Source organism: Muscardinus avellanarius (genome assembly GCF_963383645.1).
Source record: "Muscardinus avellanarius genome assembly, chromosome: 16".
Taxonomy (NCBI): domain Eukaryota; kingdom Metazoa; phylum Chordata; class Mammalia; order Rodentia; family Gliridae; genus Muscardinus; species Muscardinus avellanarius.
The window spans coordinates 25,913,456-25,931,224 of NC_137802.1; the positions used below are offsets into that span (position 1 = coordinate 25,913,456).

At 45.1% G+C, this 17,769-nt stretch overlaps 1 protein-coding gene and 1 pseudogene across 2 annotated transcripts in view; one reads left to right on the forward strand and one right to left on the reverse strand.

Moving 5' to 3' along the window:
* SUPT6H (SPT6 homolog, histone chaperone and transcription elongation factor) overlaps positions 1 to 15,410 on the reverse strand; it is a gene marked incomplete at both ends in the record, with an annotated part of 37,189 nt that extends 21,779 nt beyond the window's left edge. The window contains 18 exons of the mRNA XM_080712592.1: positions 2,504 to 2,621; positions 2,737 to 2,876; positions 3,657 to 3,852; positions 4,010 to 4,164; positions 4,321 to 4,471; positions 4,553 to 4,682; positions 7,874 to 7,972; positions 8,124 to 8,272; positions 9,772 to 9,914; positions 10,080 to 10,169; positions 10,516 to 10,632; positions 11,526 to 11,627; positions 11,980 to 12,253; positions 12,717 to 12,801; positions 13,226 to 13,418; positions 13,996 to 14,072; positions 14,177 to 14,335; positions 15,302 to 15,410. Of these exons, the coding sequence (XP_080568718.1) occupies positions 2,504 to 2,621; positions 2,737 to 2,876; positions 3,657 to 3,852; positions 4,010 to 4,164; positions 4,321 to 4,471; positions 4,553 to 4,682; positions 7,874 to 7,972; positions 8,124 to 8,272; positions 9,772 to 9,914; positions 10,080 to 10,169; positions 10,516 to 10,632; positions 11,526 to 11,627; positions 11,980 to 12,253; positions 12,717 to 12,801; positions 13,226 to 13,418; positions 13,996 to 14,072; positions 14,177 to 14,335; positions 15,302 to 15,410 (2,487 nt within the window). The remainder of the gene's footprint in view (positions 1 to 2,503; positions 2,622 to 2,736; positions 2,877 to 3,656; positions 3,853 to 4,009; positions 4,165 to 4,320; positions 4,472 to 4,552; positions 4,683 to 7,873; positions 7,973 to 8,123; positions 8,273 to 9,771; positions 9,915 to 10,079; positions 10,170 to 10,515; positions 10,633 to 11,525; positions 11,628 to 11,979; positions 12,254 to 12,716; positions 12,802 to 13,225; positions 13,419 to 13,995; positions 14,073 to 14,176; positions 14,336 to 15,301) is intronic.
* On the forward strand, positions 5,152 to 6,088 carry LOC308274674 (aminoacyl tRNA synthase complex-interacting multifunctional protein 1-like; annotated as a pseudogene). Its single transcript has one exon. The product of its transcript is annotated as an aminoacyl tRNA synthase complex-interacting multifunctional protein 1-like (transcript).
* Positions 15,411 to 17,769: the final 2,359 nt, after the last annotated feature.

Genomic DNA, 17,769 nt, shown 5'->3' on the forward strand with positions numbered 1-17,769 from the left:
CCACCAAGGGTTCATTCTCAACTGTCCTTGGACAGATGGCTGGTCAGACTGTTTCTGTTTAATGGTTCCATTAAATAGAACTAATTCAGTGACACTAGTGGCCATTGGCCAGATCTGAAGAATGGCAATTAGGAAATCATTTTCTTTTATTGTGAACTAAAATATATTTCAGCCACTGGCTCTAGTTTTTTTGTTTTGTTTTGTTTGTTATTTCCTGTTGGTCCTAGGTTTTTTTTTTTTTTTTGGAAGGGGGCATTGGGAGTAGAACCCAGAGGTGCTATACCTCCAAGCTATACCCCCAGCCTTATTTATTTATTTATTTGAGCCAGGAATAGTGGCACATGCCTATAACCTCAGTACTTAGGAGGCTTTGGCTAAGACAGGAGGATTACAAATTTTCTGATAGCCGAGAAATACTGCATGGCTTTCCCTCTCTTGCACTGCCCCCAACTTTCAAATACTCTGCTAATTTCCTAAGTAGAATGATTCGAGACCTCTTTGTCTTCCTCCAAATCCAGCTGGGGTTTATACAGATGGCCTCCTTGCATAACTACAGCCTAGTGGGGTGAGTTCCGAAATAGTCTTTGCCACTCTTTAAATAGGAAGCCAATATTAGACATGATGTATCACATGTTGTCTAACCAGAAAACAGACAAGGAGCTGAGGGACTTTGGTTTGAGTATAATGTATCTGTTAATATTTCCCAAGTTTATTATACTTCTGGGCTTAAACTTGGGTATGGTCAACTAAACATAACTGGTCTTATTTATGCAGAGCATAAACTAAGAGGACTATACTGATATTCTTATTTCTGAGTTTTAAGGTAATTGTTAATAAGCTTCTGTTATGTTATTCTTTTTTTTTCTTTTTTTTTTTTTTGCGGTACTAGGGATGGAACCCTGAGGCATTCTACCTCCGAGTGACACACTCAGTCCTATTTTTTATTCTTTCTTTCTTTCTTTCTTTCTTTCTTTCTTTCTTTCTTTCTTTCTTTCTTTCTTTTTTTGAGGGTCTGGAACCCAGGAGGATTCGACCTGCGAGCTACACCCCCTGCCCTATTTTTTATTCTTTATTTTTGAAACAGGGTCTCACTAAGTTGCAGAAGGCCTAAGTACTGAGGCTGTCCGCGAACTGCGGTCATCCTGTCTCAGACTCCCGAATGCTGGGATTACAAGCGTGCACCACCATGCCCGGCACTGGCTCTTATTTTTCTTTCTTTCTTTCTTTCTTTCTTTCTTTCTTTCTTTCTTTCTTTCTTTTTTTTTTTTTTGCGGTTCTGAGGCTGGAACTCAGGGGCATTCAACCTCTGAGCTATACCCTCTGCCCTATTTTTTATTTTTTATTTTGAAACAAGGTCTCACTAAGTTGTGGAGGGCCTCACTAAGTAGCTCAGGCTGTCCACCAACCACAATCCTCTGGTCTCAGCCTCTCAAATGCTGGGATTACAAGCGTGTGGCACCATGCCCGGTTCTTTTCATTTTGAGACAGGGTCTCACTGAGTTGCAAAAGGCCTCCCTAAGTAGTAGCTACTAAGGCTGGGCACAAAGTTGTGATCCTCCTGTCTCAGCTCATGCCTGGCTGTTATTCTTACCCTGTTTGAAAAATAAAAAAAAGCCGAGTATGGTGCTGCACACTAGTAATCCCAGTACTTGGGAGACTGAGACAGGAGGAGTGCAAGCTCTTAGCCAGCCTCAGCTACTGAGTGAGGCCCTATTTCAAATTAAAGAATAAAAAATAGGGCTGGAGGAAAAGCCCAGAAGTAGAATGCTCCTACACACACCCACACCCACACAAAGTAACCTACTGTTAGAAAAAAAATTCCCAAGTGAACAAACTAGATATATTCAAATTCTTCTTTTCTTGGAAAAAGAGCAGTAGAAAGGTTAAAGCAGGAAAAGGCTGCCTTTATGCTCCAATGGCTTTCAGCTTCTGGAACAGTCTGACCCAGATGCTGGTGAGAACAGTGTCAGCAAAAGCTGCCCTAGAAGCACACATGGCCTAGGGATTGGCCTTCAGCCAGCAGCAAGTGCTGCATCAGGTAACTAGAGTGCCATCTGCTGCCCATGGAATGACACTGATCCGGGGGGGGGTGAGGGGTGGGGGGTGGTGTGTGTGTGTGTGTGTGTGTGTGTGTGTGTGTGTGTGTGTGTCCCGGGGTATGGTGTGTGTGTGTGTGTGTGTGTGTGTGTGTGTGTGTGTGTTGTGTGTGAAGGCAGTGACCAGAGTGTGTGTGTGTGTGTGTGTGTGTGTGTGTGTGTGTGTCCCGGGGTACGGTATGTGTGTGTGTGTGTGTGTGTGTGTGTGTGTGTGTGTTGTGTGAGAAGGCAGTGAGGTGGGCGCAGTGTGTGTGTGTGTGTGTGTGTGTGTGTGTGTGTGTGTGTGTAGGCAGTGACCAGATTAGAGATAATCGAGGTCTTGCAAGGGATGTTGCTTTAGACCATAATACTGAATTCTACAATGTATTCCAGAGGTACAACTGTTAACCCCCATTCTGGAGACCTGCCTTCTTTTCCCGCTCTTCTTCTCTCCATGCAGTTCGCCGTTTGGTAAAATGGGGCAGCCGGAGAAAGTCTGTCACTTCTCCTTCACCATTGACCAGGGCACAAAACACAGGGTGATCTCTGCCAGCAGCATAGAAAAAGAACAGTGCAATAATCAGAAATATGAATCTATAGAAGAGACATCAAAATAAAGATGTCAAGAGACTGCGCAGGGCAAGCAGGAGGACGCAGGTACCTGGCAGAGGAGAAGGCGATGCCTAGGACGCGAATGCCCTTTCCTTGGTTCTCATCCATAAAGTCATCATCTTCTTCTACCTGCTGATCTGGTCGGTAGGGCGCCACTCTCAACCAGTTGTAGAGCTTTCGGCTACAGGCCTAGAAAAGAGGCACACCAGACATTATGGCCGTCAGCATGACCACGTGCACTAAGGAACGAGGTACCTGCACACATGTGCACAGGTGTGTATTCCTGTGTGCACACGCTCCTAGCCCCTATGCAGGCTTAACAATCCTGCATTTGGAGGCAGGACAGTGTAGACAACAGGCACCAGCCAGGAATGTCTGGATGAGTGGGAAAAGAAAGAGAAGAGGTTCCTCAGGTAGAGAGCTCTTGGATGTGAGCTATTCACATGCTCTACTGACTCTGCCTCTCTCAGATTATGCTCTACTTGCCCCCGGCATTTATATTACATTGGCTATGGGATTCCTTCACTCTCAGTTCTAGTTTAGTGAAATCAAACTACAGAAGATGAGTCTCTGTCCTCACTTATTTATGGTCGTGGGGATTGAACACAGGGCCTCAAACATACTAGGTAAGTGTTCTACCACTGGGCTATATCCCCAGTTCTTTTTTTTCCTTTTTTTTTGGGTGTGTGGAACGGGGGGTAGAACCCAGGGGCTTTTCGACCTTTGGACAGGGCCTCACTAAGTTGCTGAGAGCCTCACTAAATAGTTGAGGCTGACTTTGAACCTGTGTGATCCTCCTGCCTCAGCCTCCCAAGCGCGGGGATTACAAGCATGCATCACCACACCCAGCCCTTTTTATAATTTTGAGGCAGGGTCTTGCTATGCTGTCAAAGCTGGCCTTGACAGCCTCAGCCTCCTGTGTCACTGGGATTACAGGCATGTAGCACTGTGTCAGATTTCTGTCCTTACCTTTATGACGTACTCCTTGGCCTCAGCCAGAAGCTTGTTCTTGAGTTCTTTGGCCATCTGCACATATAGAAACTGCTGTAAAGCTCGCTCGATGGCCATGGTGCGCTGCCGGTTCCACTCCTGCACCTGGTGGCTGAACTCATCTCGATAGTAAAATTGTTTGATCTCTTCAAAATATGTCTGGTCACTGCCATACCTGAGGAGAGACACAAAGCTGTGGTGTTAAGGAGAAAAGGTGATACCAGATATCCATGAACACTGTGAACCAGAGACAATGGCTTGCTCGACTCTCGGGGCACCCCTCCTTCCACCAGTCTTCTCCAAAGAGCCCCCCAGCCCATGGCTTTGCTTACCCTTCCACTCCCTTCATATCTATGCTGATGTCAATGGTGAGTAGCCCTTCATCTTCTGCCAGGCCTATCTTCAGGAACTGATCATCTCTCAGTTCTTTAACAGGCTTGTTCTTTAAATACTTAAAGGAATAAGCATAGTGGGCCTCATCCACATCCTGTACAAATTGAGAGGGAATCATTAGCTTATGGATGATAGGCAGGGCTCAGTTCTAGGAGAAAAGACTGCCTCTGTGATTTAAGGCAGACAGCTCAGCTATGCAGAAGGCACAAGACTCAACTCAATCAAACAGAAAGCCCTTCACCCAACTCACCTTTCTACCTTTCTTGGTAGGCATTATATTTAGCTTGGCTCTCTCCTGGAAGGTTTGCCTCAGAACCTGCCGCACAAGGGGCTCACGGGCAATCTGCAGTGCTACCATGTATCTTGCACCTTCCAGCACGGCTTCTGGAGTAGGGAATTGGCTGTAGGAAAAATGGTGGAGCTGCAGGTTCAGGGGTCTTGGCCTGAAGGCCCCTCCTGCCAGCCACCTGCTGCGTGCCTACCTGCAAACATAATCCTTGGCCAGCTCCAAAGGCTCTGCAGGGAACTGCTCTGTCTCATGTCGCTGGTAGCTGTCCCGGAGGTTCTCCCCAAATTGCTCAGGAGTAAGCCCAAACTTTTTGGCCAGGCCATCTAAATCAAACAGGAAAGTAAAAAGAAAGGTAGCATGGTGTTGACAAACCTCTTGGAACCAGACTTTATTTTTTTTATTTATTTTTTTTTGGTGGTACTGGGGTTCCTGGAAGCCCTTCTACCTCTGGGCTACACTCCCAGACCTCTTTTTACATTTTATATTTGGAAACAGGGTCTCCTAAGCCAGCGCGCGCGGCTGGCTTCGAACCTGCGCGATCCTCCTGTCTCTGCCTCCCAAGCGCGGGGATTACAAGCATGCGCCACCACACCCGGCCTGGAACCAGACTTTAAAGTGATCATAAATAAGCAGGACTAGGCTGTTAAAAGACAATGAAAAAACTAGCTTTAAGTTCCTGAGGCTGGCACCAAGCCGCGGTCCACGGCTGCATAATGAGATAACCTGACAATTAGATTGTCATTCAAAGTGGGAAAAATATTTGAAAGGAATTTTTGTCGTTTCTTGGCAAAGATGTCAACCAATGATGCTGTTCTCAAGAGACTGAAACAGAAAGGTGCAGAAGCAGATCAAATTATTGAGTATCTTCGGCAGCAAGTTGCTCTTCTTAAGGAGAAAGCAATTTTGCATGCAACATTGAGAGAAGAGAAGAAACTTTGAGTTGAAAATGCTAAATTGAAAAGAGAAATCGAAGAACTGAAACAAGAGCTAATTCAGGCAGAAATTCAAAATGGAGTGAAGCAAATACCGTTCTCTTCTGGCACTACGCTACAACCTAATTCCATTATTTCTGAAAATGTGATAGTCTACACCAGTAGCAACCATATCTTCTGGTGCCAAAGAACAAATAAAAGGAGAGGGAGGAGAAGAAAAGAAGATGAAAGAGAAAACTGAAAAGAAAGGGGAGAAGAAGGAGTAAAAACAGCAATCATTAGTAGGAAGTACAGACTCTAAGCCGATAGATGTTTCCTGTCTGGAGTTTCGAATTGGTTGCAAAATTACTGCCAAAAAGCATCCTGATGCAGATTCTTTGTATGTAGAAGAACTAGATGTTGGAGAAACAACCCCAAGAACAGTTGTCAGTGGCCTGGTGAATCACGTTCCCCTTGAACAGATGCAAAATCGGATGGTAATTTTGCTTTGTAACCTGAAACCTGCACAGATGAGGGGAGTACTGTCTCAAGCAATGGTGATGTGTGCTAGTTCACCAGAGAAGGTTGAAATTTTGGCTCATCCCAATGGATCTGTTCCTGGAGACAGAATTACTTTTGATGCTTTCCCTGGAGAGCCTGACAAGGAGCTAAATCCTAAGAAGAAGATTTGGGAGCAGATCCAGCCTGACCTATACACTAATGATGAGTGTGTGGCCACATACAAAGGAGCTCCCTTCGAAGTAAAAGGGAAGGGAGTAGGTAAGGCTCAAACCATGGCCAACAGTGGAATCAAATAAGAATGAAATACATTTGAGATAACTTAAATAACAATAAAAAGAAATACATTTGTCACTTAAAAAAAAAAAAAAAAACTAGCTTTAAACTGGGTGTGGTGGCGCACGCTTGTAATCCCCACGCTTGGGAGGTTGAGACAGGAGGATCACACAGGTTTGAAATCAGCCTCAGCTACTTAGTGAGGCTCTCAGCAACTTAGTGAGACCCTGTTTCCAAATAAAATACAAAATAGGTCTGGGAGTATAGTCCAGAGGTAGAAAGCCCCTGGGTTCCGCTCCTAGTGACACACACACACACACACACACACACACACACACACTAAATAAACTGGGCATGGTGGCGGATACTTGTAATCCCAGTCTTTGGGAGGCTAAAACAGAAGGATTGTAGTTCACGGACAGCCCCAGCTACTTAGTGAGGTCCTTTGCAAATCAGTGAGACCCTGTTTCAAACTAAAGAATAAAAAATAGGGTGGGGGTGTAGCTCAGAGGTAGAATGCCCCTGGGTTCCATCCCCAGTACTGCAAAAACAAAACAAAACAAAACAAAATCTGGCTTTAAGTAACCAAGGGGCTTTTACAAGACACAAGAAATAGGATGAAGTCAGGTGTAGTGGCCAACACTTGTAATCCTAGTACTTAGGAGGCTGAGATAGGAGAATAGCGCAGATTCAAAGCCAGTCTCAACTACTTAGTGAGGCTCTCAGCAACTTAGTGAGACCCTGCTTCCATATAAAATATATAAAATAGCCAGGCGTGGTAGCGCACACTTGTAATCCCAGCATTCAGGAGGCTGAGACTGGAGGATCGAGGTTCATGTTAGTGAGGCCCTCTATAACTTAGTGAGACTCTGTTTCAAAATAGGGCAGGGGAGCCGGGCGTGGTGGGGCACGCTTGTAATCCCCGCGCTTGGGAGGCAGAGACAGGAGGATCGCGCAGGTTCGAAGCCAGCCGCGCGTGCTGGCTTAGGAGACCCTGTTTCCAAATAAAAATGTAAAAATAGGTCTGGGAGTGTAGTCTGGAGATAGAAGGGCTTCCAGGAACCCCAGTACCACCAAAAAAAAAAAAAAAAAAAATAGGGCAGGGGGTGTACCTCAGAGATCGAATGCCCCTGGGTTCCATCCCTAGTACCACACACATACACACAAAAAAAGATGGGCCAGGCACTGTGACACACACCTATAATCCCAGTAGTTGGGAGGCTGAGACAGGAGGATTGCAGGTTTGACACCAGTCTGAGCAATTTAGCAAGGTCCTCTGCAACTTAGTGAGACACTGTTTCAAAATATAAATAAAATAGGACTGGGGGGTGTAATTCAGAGGTAGAATGCCCTTGGATTCAAAAAAGAAAAGAAATAGGATAGATTCTTCCTTTATTTATTTTCTTTCTCTTCTTGAAACCCAGGGACATTCTACCTCTGAGCTACACCCCTACTCCTTTTATTTTGAAACAGAGTTTTACTAGGTTGCTGAGAGTCCTGCTACATTGCTGAGGCTGTCCTTGAACTTCCTGTCTCAGCCTTCTAAGTACTGGAATTACAGGCATGTGCCACTAAACCCGCTAGATTGTGGTTCTTATTACTTCAGGAATTTAGAGACAGGCTGGAGCATTACCATGGGGGGTATACCAGGGGAGCTAGTGCTTATGGAGACATGTAGTAGGCTGGTTCAGTGCTGGATTGGTGATTGACTAAGTTATCGTTTCCTCCTCCTCCCCACCAGTTCTCTTCTTAGCTAACTCTCTTGCTCAAGGATAGAATGCCCAGGTCCCAAAGAAATTGGCTATTACCTAGCCCTGCACTCTGGCAAATGGTATACATGTCTCGGCGGGAGGCCTGCTTGAGCTCCGGACCCCTCTGCTCTTCATCTTCTGCCTCTTCGCCTTCACCTAGGAAGAAAATGAATGGGGAGTTAGCCTCTAGTTTCTAATCACTGTCAAGAACCAGACACACGTTGAGATTCCAAAAGAGCACCCACCAAGGATTTCCTTGGAAACATCCCAGCCATTGAGTCTCCTGAGTTTTCTTTCTAGCACTCACCTTCTTCATCTCCCTCTTCCCTCACACGCTTCAGCTTTTTGCGACTAGCCTTGGCAGCATTCTGCATTTTGGGAATGTCACGGCCATAGTAAAGCAGGAAATGGTTATAGACATCTTTCAACTCATCCATTGACTGTACATCCTTGAGCCTGAAGGGAAGGAAGGGACATAAGTTCTCAGTCATTACTGGGGAAGGGACTCAGACATCATTCAGGTTTGCTATACGAAGCCTAAATCCCAGGAGGCAAGATCCCAAGTAGGCCGGGCGTGGTGCTTGTAATGCTTGTAATAGCAGCATCTGGGAGGCTGAGACAGGAGGATTATGGTTCTGGTTCACAAACAGCCTCAGCTACTTAGCAAGGTGGTCCATGCATGTAATTTCAGGAAGACAGATCCTGAGTCCCAGGGCAGCCTGGGAAGGCTGCTACAACGTGGCAAGACAAAATAAGTAGCTGGGCATGGTGAAGCAAGCTTGAATTCAGCACTTGGGAGGCTAAGAGAGGAATATGGCAGATTCCAGGCCAGTCTCAGCAACTTAGTGAGGCCCTCAATAATTCAGCAAGGGCTAGGGGTGTAGCTTAGAGGTAGAAAGCCCCTGGGTTAAGTCCTAGTTCCTAATAGTGGTGGGGAGGCCAGGGAAGATACACAATAGCTCAGACTATAACTTAAGTGCTACTAAGTTATCTTTTTTTTGGTGGTACTGGGATTCTTGGAAACCCTTCTACCTCTGGGCTACACTCCCAGACCTATTTTATATTATTTTTATTTGGAAACAGGGTCTCTTAAGCCAGCGAGGCTGACTTCAAACCTGCGCGATCCTCCTGTCTTCCCCTCCCAAGTGCGGAGATGACAAGAGTGCGCCACCACGCCCGGATACTAAGTTATCTTAATGTCAAAAAGCCGGGAGGACCTTACTAAGATCTTGGTAAGTTGCTGAGGCTAATTTCTTTTCTTTTTTTTTTGGTACTGCAGGTGGAACCCAGGGGCTTTTCTACCTCCGGGCTATACTCCCAGACCTATTTTATATTTATATTTTATTTGGAAACAGGATCTCACTAAGTTGTTGAGAGCCTAACTAAATAGCTGAGGCTGGCTTTGAACCTGTGCGATCCTCCTGTCTCAGCCTCCTAAGCACTGGGATTACAAGCATGCATCACCACACCTGGCTGCCGAGGCTGATTTCTAACCTGTGATCCTCCTGTCTCATCCTTAGAAGTTTAGATGTGTGCCACTAAGCCTGGCTAAAGATCTTTTTTTTTTTCTTTCTTTCTTTCTTTCTTTCTTTCTTTCTTTCTTTCTTTCTTTCTTTCTTTCTTTCTTTTTTTTTGTCTTAGTGGGATGCAATCCAGGAGATTTCTATTTCCAGGATATACTCCCAGACCTATTTTATATTTTATTTGGAAACAGGGTCTCACTAAGTTGCTGAGGCTGGCTTCAAACCTGTGTGATCCTCCTGTCTCAGCCTCCCAAGTACTGGGATTACAAGCATGTACTACTATGCCCAGGTGAAAGATCATTTTTGATGTGCTGACAAGTTGGATTTCTAAGAATTAGGACTGTGTGTCATGAATTCTGTAAGATAACTCTGCTCCTGGGAACCTGCCTTTGGACAGGCTCCCTGTCATGGAACAAACCCTCTGTGTGCTACCTTTCCATGTCGGTGGTGTCCAGAGCCCGAATGCCATCAGCAAGAGGTTTGTCAGGGTCAGCAGAGATTTGCTCGTACTGATAAGCTTGCATCTTCTCAAATAGTCGTGTCAGGTTCTCTTTGCGGATTCTCAGCTGGGTCCACTAGGGCAGGCAGGACAGGGCAGGAGTAAGGAGTGGTGCTTAGCCCTGGAGACCCAAGGCTGCTCCATCAGGAGACCCAGTGTGGGGGTGCTGGGTTGCAGTACCCTGGTAGTAGTGGTGATCAACCTGGCCAACAGCTCTGTATGAGCCACCTGTCCATGTTACCTTTTCATCCCACTGCCACACTCTCCACAGGTCATTGATGTGCAACTCAGGCTCTACATACTCCTTTCGGTAGAAGGCAATAAAAGGTACCTAGGGTGGCAAGGAGACTGAAGTCACCCAGAGGAAAGAATTGCAAGGATTCCCTCTGACAGAGGCTAACCATTTCTGGACAAAAGTCTCTAGGAAATTCAACAGTCCAAAGCCTTGCCTTCCCCACAGGACCATCGAGGGTACAGGGGAAGATAATGTTACATACAGTCAGGGTAACCTTGTCCTCTAAATCACAAGAGTCCTTGCTGATCCTAAAACTTCTTGAGTTAAGAGACTACTTATAAAGACAGGGAAAAGGAGTCCCCCCTTTCTACTTTGGAAGCTACCTTTTCCTTCATCGTCTGAATGTGTAACCAATAGGCTATAAAAAGCTTCAGGTGGTTACCTCAAAATGCTGATTTCGCATGAAGCCCAGGGCCTCTTTTATCTTCTGAATTGTGCTGGGCCCTTTTCGACTGAAGCTGCTGGTTGGCTGGCCTCGGTCTAGGTAATCACAGCTTTCCTAGAGTAAGAAAAAGAAATAGTAGGACACTGTTAATTGCTTTGTCATAGCACACAGAAACTGCTTCATAACAGAGGTTGGCCTGTCTGATGAAGCTTAAGACAAATCTTTCTCATCCCCACCCCCACATTTCTTTCTTTTTGTTTTTTTTTGGGCAGCACCAGGGATGGAACCCAGGGGCATTCTACCTCTGAGCTATACCCCCAGACCTATTTTTTATTCTTTATTTTGAAACAGGGTCTCACTGAGTTGCAAAGGTACTGACATTAAGTAGCTGAGGCTGTCTTCAAACTGACTCCTGTCTCAGCCTCCCAAATGCTGGCAATACAAGCATGAGCCACACACTTTTCTGTTTTCTTTCTTTTTGGTGGTATTGGGGGTGGAACCCAGGGGTTTTTCTACCTCCAAGCTATACTCCCAGACCTATTTTATACTTTATTTATTTATTTATTTTATTTTATTTTTTGGTGGTACTGGGGTTCCTGGAAACCCTTCTACCAAGGGGCTACACTCCCAGACCTATGTTATACTTTTTATTTGGAAACAGGGTATTTTAAGCCAGTGCAGCTGGCTTCGAACCTGCGCGATCCTCCTGTCTCCACCTCCCAAGCGTGGGGATTACAAGTGTGCAGCACCATTCCCAGCTTTACTTTATTTGGAAACAGGTCTAAGTTGCTGAGAGCCTCACTAAGTAGCTGAGGCTGGCTTTGAACCTGTGTGATCCTCCTGTCTCAGCCTCCCAAGCGCAGGATTACAAGCGTGCGCTACCATGCCGGGCTTCACCCATACTTTTCTAAACCAGGTACATAGATACATGGAGCAGGGCAGGAGTGGATTATCTTAATCAAGTGGCTTCTGGCTCATGTCAAAACCTAAGGATCTTTTTTGAGTACCTGCAGAGAAATGGTTGGTGTGGCAAAAGCATTCCTGTAGATCCAGTCAGCCTCTTCTTCTAATTCATCATCTTCAGCCCCCTTGACTAGGATGGAGCGGAGCTGTAGCAGAAAAAAGGGTGAGACTCTCTTGTATATCACTTAGGAAAGACACAGACCACTAATGGACTGAAATAGGTGATCCTCTGGCACACATTTCCAGTAACCAGCACCGCGTCATCTGATATAAAATAAGCACTTCATAGATTTGCTAGAGTGTCATTTCAAGACTCATAAGCAAAGTGACTCCTATCTTTCCTCCTCTACCACCTGGATTCCCTGAACCTTGGTCATATGGGGTTCAAGGCCTATCCTGAATCCTATTCCATGTCAGATCACTGCAAGATTGTAAGATTGTTTCTTGGCTACAAGATTAGAGGGGAGAAGCAGGAGGCAGAAGCTGGTGGTTTCTTACCTGGAACCTCTCAGGCAAGTCAGTGGTTCGGATCTCATTATCCTGATCTGTAAGGTGGCTGCTTTCCAGCTCACTGGGCTCATACATCTCAAAGATGCTTCTGCGGCTCACACGCTTCTTTGTGGTCTTTTTGGGGCGCGCTCGGATTTCACCTTCGGCTTCATCATCCTCATACTCATACTCTTCCTCCAGTTCTTCATCATACTCATTGTATTTCTCAAATTCATCATAGTCGAAGTCTACTCCAAAGATCTCCTGGGCTTCCTGTAGGGCTCTGTGGGTGAAAGAACAATGCAGCCTCTGCACAGAACTTGTCCAGGGAACTAAGACGGTGAGGAGGAAAGTAAATAAAAGAACCATATTCACTGCGGAATATAGGTGTAGCCAGAGGATATTTCTGAGCAAACTTGTTTATCAGAAGATAAAAAGCTTATCTTTGGCAACTGCCAGTGACAGGAATTAAATAGCAGTAGGGCAGATGGGTCTCTCTCTATATATATACTGCAGTCTTGCCCGTGTGGGACTCTACCCTGATCACTCAGAAGCCTGAGAATGTAGAGAGAGCTTCTAGGGCAAGAAGGAGCAGTCTGACTTCACTGCCTAGTAGAGGTTATCTGAGACACAGAAGCAAAATGGCTGAGAGCGGGGGATGCCTCATTTCTAGCAAGGCCTCTGATCTCGTTCCTGAGTGGGTCTGCTGAATGCCCTATGACCACCTTGTACCAAACCCTACTTACGCATCTGTGTATCCAGGAAGTTTTTTCCGCCACTTAGGTTTCTTCAGAGGCTGTCCATCATCATCCACAATGAAATCATCAATATCTGGGTAGGAAGAGACAGGTTAGCGCTCAGAATTAGGATCTGGCTTTAGTTCCTGCCAGTAAGAACAGGAAGGCTCCTGGAAAGAACTTTTGTCAAATGTGGGCGCTGTAGCTGAAGAACAGTTTTGCATTCTGTTTCTAGGGTCCAGGAAATCCCAATATCCATCTAAATGCTGGCTTTCTAGCTGAGTAGCACATACCTCCTTGTTTGTTTGTTTTGCAGTACTAGGGATGGAACCCAGGGGCATTCTACCTCTGAGAATGTCATTCTACCAGCCCTATTTTTTATTATTTATTTTGAAACAAGGTCTCACTAAGCCGTGGAGGGCTTAAGTAGCTGAGGCTGTCTGGGAACCTTCGATCCTCCTGTCTCAGCCTCCCAATACTGGGATTACAAGCGTGCACAACCACTACCAGCTGCATACCTGACTCTTCATCATCTTCCTCTTCCTCCTCTGGAGGAGCCATGGGAGCTTCCACAGCTTCCTGTCCTTCCTCCCCTTCCCCATCCTGGAAGATTTCCTCTGCAATAGCCTCTTTTTCATGTTCTTCCTTGCCGTATTCCTCTTCGTCATCATCTTCATCATCTGACATTTTTTTGACACGCCGATACTTTTGCTAGTGGTGAGAAAACCTGTCATATTAGGATCCGAGGGGGGTCTAGCATAAAAATGCCTGTACTTCAGTCTCATTTTCCTCTTCCTACTACAATTACTAAGCCAAGGGAGATGGGAAAGCAGATGCTGAATGATCATATTTTAGCACTAAGGCCTAACATTGAAGCTTTTTCCAATAAGCAGGCAGATCTTTTTTTGGGGGGTGGGGGGTACTGGGGAATTGAATCCAGGGAAATTCTATCTTGGAGCTACACTCCTAATGCTATTTTATTCTTTATTTTGAAACAAGGTCTCACTAAGCTGCAGAGGCTTCACTAAGTAACTGAGGCTGGCCATGAACCCACAATCCTCCTGCCTCAGCCTCCCACGTACTGGGATTACAAGTATGCACCACCATGCCTGGCTTAGGTACCCAGATCTAGGATGTAAATCTAGGGGCCACAAGACAGTAACATTGAGGAACTTCTTCCTCTCTGATATTCCCCATACTGTTCCAGATATGCCTCCCCTCTGAAAGTGACATTTAATTTCAAGGACTTTTTCCTTTACCCCCAGAGACAAAGACAAAGAATACTTACTCCTCGTTTAACTTTGACACCCAAATTCTCCTCAATGAGGTCAAAATCATCATCTTCCAGGCGGTCGTCAAAAGATGCTGAAGAAAACAAAGTGTTATCCATAGCAATGGTGAGGCCTTCCACCACTCCCAACTTCTACCTTCTACCTCAGTCTCTTCTAACTCAGGGCCAGCTTACTTACTTCGTTTTCTCTTCTTGTGGCCAACATCATCTTCCGAATCACCAGAGTCACTGCCCTCATCCTCCTCCCCTTCCTCTTCATCATCGTCGTCATTGATAAAGCCTTTCAAGTTGCCTTGTTCATCTTGATCATCTAGGTTCTCCTCCTCCTCCTCCTCATCTGCAAAGCATGTACGTTGGAGGCATGGAGATGAGAGAACTGGATAGGGGTGGGGAAGGGGCACCTGCTTGTTTGCAATTATTCATCTGCCCTGAACCTAACGATCCTGGTACCACCTTAACTGTTCTGTTCGTTCAAAGTACAAAATATGGGCACTGGATCAGAGCAGCAACAAGAGAAAAGATGGTTTCTTTGCCACTTTCACCATCTCTTTAGAAAAGATCACCTTTCTAATTACTTTGCCTCTACAAAAGCATTATTAGAGGCTTTATAACCACTAATAATTTCTCAGATCACAAACTCAGCAGCTATATTTCTTTCTTTGTCCACAACTCTTTTTTTTTTTTTTTTCCAGTACTGAGGATGTAACCCAGTAGCATTCTACCTCTGAACTACACCCTCAGCCCTATTTTTTAGTCTTTTTTATGTTTGAAACAGGGTCTCACTGAGTTGCAAAGGGCCTCACTAAGTAGTAGCTGAGGTTGTCCGCAAACTGTGATCCTCTGGTCTCTGCCTCCCGAATGCTGGGATTACAAGCGTGCGCCACCATGCCCGGCCATAATCCTTCTGAAAAAACTTATGTTTCCCTTTTCACATTTAAAGTGATTTTATAGTTGTACTCTGCTGATGAGTAAGCTTGGCTAGAGCAATTGGAAACTAGGTACATAAATGCTGTTAGGCTAAAAGCAGGAAAAATTATATATCCATTTATTTGTTGGTTTACTATCTATTACCTCATACTAATGTAAACTCCATAGTAGCTGGGTCTTTGTTTTGTGTTCCTACTTCTAGGCGCAATGCCTGGCATATAGCAGACAGATGCTCTAAGCATTTTTTAAAGATGAAAGTTCTCAAGCTGATACCTAATGTGTGAGAATTTCTGTGCTCAGCCTAAGCCTTTCATGAAAAAGAATCCAACTATCCAAACTTAGCAACAGTGAAGCTTGCAGCGGGGGGCTTCCTCACCATCCTCCTCCTCTTCCACAAACTTCTTGGTGACTCGGGGGACCACCTCGCCTTCATCATTATATTCTTCCTCTGATTCCTCAGCCTCGCTTTCCACAAAATCAGACATTATCACAGTTTCTTACCAGCTTGCCTGGACACTACAGAAGGGAAGATGGTGAGATTAAAGAAGAAAAAAAAAAAGACATGATTTTACAGAGAGCTCTTAAACCTTCCCACAAAAGGCCTTTTGTGAGCCTGCCATGGTGACAAACACCTGTAATCCTAGTTTTTGGAGGGCTGAGATAGGAGGATCACATGTTCAAAGATAGCCTCAGCAACTGAGCAAGGTCCTATGTAACTTAGTGAGAGACCGTTTCCAAGATAAAAAATAAAATAGGGATGGGCCGCAGCTCCGAGGTAGAATGCCCATGTTCGATCCCCAGTACCAAAATAAATAAGTATAAACCGTGTGTGTGTGTGGGGGGGTACTGGGGACTAAGGACAGGGGCTCAACCTTCAAGCCCAGCCCTTTTCTTTTCCCTCTGCGGTTCTGGGGATAGAACCCCAGAGCATTCTACCTCTGACTAACACTCAAGCCATATTTTTAATTTTTTTATTTTGGCCTTAAGAGTAGAGATCATATTCTGATCTTATTATTTAATAGCTATATAAACTTAAACACATTACTGGTGTGTCTGAATATCAGTTTCTTCATTTAGAAAATAAGAGCAGCACTGCCGGGCGTGGTGGCGCACGCTTGTAATCCCTGTGCTTGGGAGGCTGAGACAGGAAGATCGTGCGGGTTTGAAGCCAGCCTCAGCTGGTTTAAGAGACCCTGTCTCCAAATAAAATATAAAATAGGTCTGGGATTATAGCCCAGAGGTAGAAGGCCCCTGCGTTCCATTCCCAGTACCACCACAAAAAAATAAAAAAAATAAGAGCAGCACTACCTACCTCAAAGAGCAGCATTCTAAACTGGGCATGGTAGCACACGCTTGTAATCCCAGTACTTTGGAGGCTGAAACAGGAGGATCAGAAGTTTGCAGACAATCTCAGCTCCTTAGTGAGACACTCTGCAACTTAGTGAGACTCTGTTTCAAAATAAAGAATAAAAAATAGGACTGGGGGTGTGGCTCAAAGGTAGAATGACCCAGGTTCAATGCCCAGGGCCACACACTCACAAAAAAGAGCAGCACTCTATATTTTTTCTCCATGGTACTGAGTACTGAACCCAGCAGCATTCTATCTATGAGTTATACTCTGAGTCCTATTTTATTTTGGACCAGGGTCTCACTAAATTACTGTGGAATGGCCTTGAACCTGTGATCCTCCTGTTTCAGCCTTCTGAGTACTGGGATTATAGTCGTACACCATCATACCGGCCTGAAGAACCTCTCAAAAAAAGAGCTGATGAGCCAGGTGTGGTGGCGCACACTTGTAATCCCCGCGCTTGGGAGGCTGAGGGGATTGAACCCAGGAGCATTCTACTTCCAAGGTATATTCCTAGCACCCAGTCCTATTTTTATTCTTTATTTTTTTTATCTTTTTTTTTTTTTTTTTTTGGCAGTACTAGGGATGAAACCCAGGGGCAATATACCTCTGAGCTACAACTCTAGCCCTATTTTTTAGTCTTTTTATATTTGAAACAGGGTCTCACTGAATTATGGAAAGTCTCACTAAGTAGCTGAGGCTGTCCGAGAACCATGATCCTCTGGTCTCAGCCTCCAGAATACTGGGTTACAATCGTGTGCCACCATGCCCAGCTTTTTATTCTTTCTTTCTTTTTTTTTTTTGCGGGTCTGGGGATGGAACCCAGAGACATTTGACCTCCGAGCTATACCTCCTGCCCAATTTTTTATTCTTAATTTTTTGAAACAGGGTCTGAGTTGCAGAGGGCCTCACTAAGTAGCTGAGGCTGTCTGCGAACCGCGATCCTCCAGGTCTCAGCCTCCCAAGTGAGATTACAAGTGAGTGCCACCATGCCCAGATTATTTTTAAAAGTTTAAGACAGGGTCTCAACTGTTATCCAAGCTGGCCTCAAACTTGCAATCCTTCTGCCTCAGCTTCCCAAGTCACTGGGATGCACCACTGTATCCCACTTGTAGATGATTATTATTAACATATCATATTTGGAACAAGCTAAATATGGATTTTATATTTAGCACTTAAAACTTTCAAATTTTCTTCATATTCATATTGTAAGTTAAAACTGCAACTGGAATAGATCTAAAATGGCAGTGGATCATAGAGAGAGGAGGTTTCTCCACACAGCACAGCTGCAGTGTAAGATATGGCTCAAAGGATGGTGGTTACCATGACATTTTCTGGAAAAGGAATAAAGCTGGGATCAGATTGCCACAGGGGAGGTCCTCAGCAGTCTCTGCCTCTAAACAAGAAGTTGTGGGAGGCAATTAAGAGACCAGGCTGAAAAGAGATCTAGTCTGTTATTTCCCTCTGCTTTGCAGATTCCATTAACCCATTTTGTT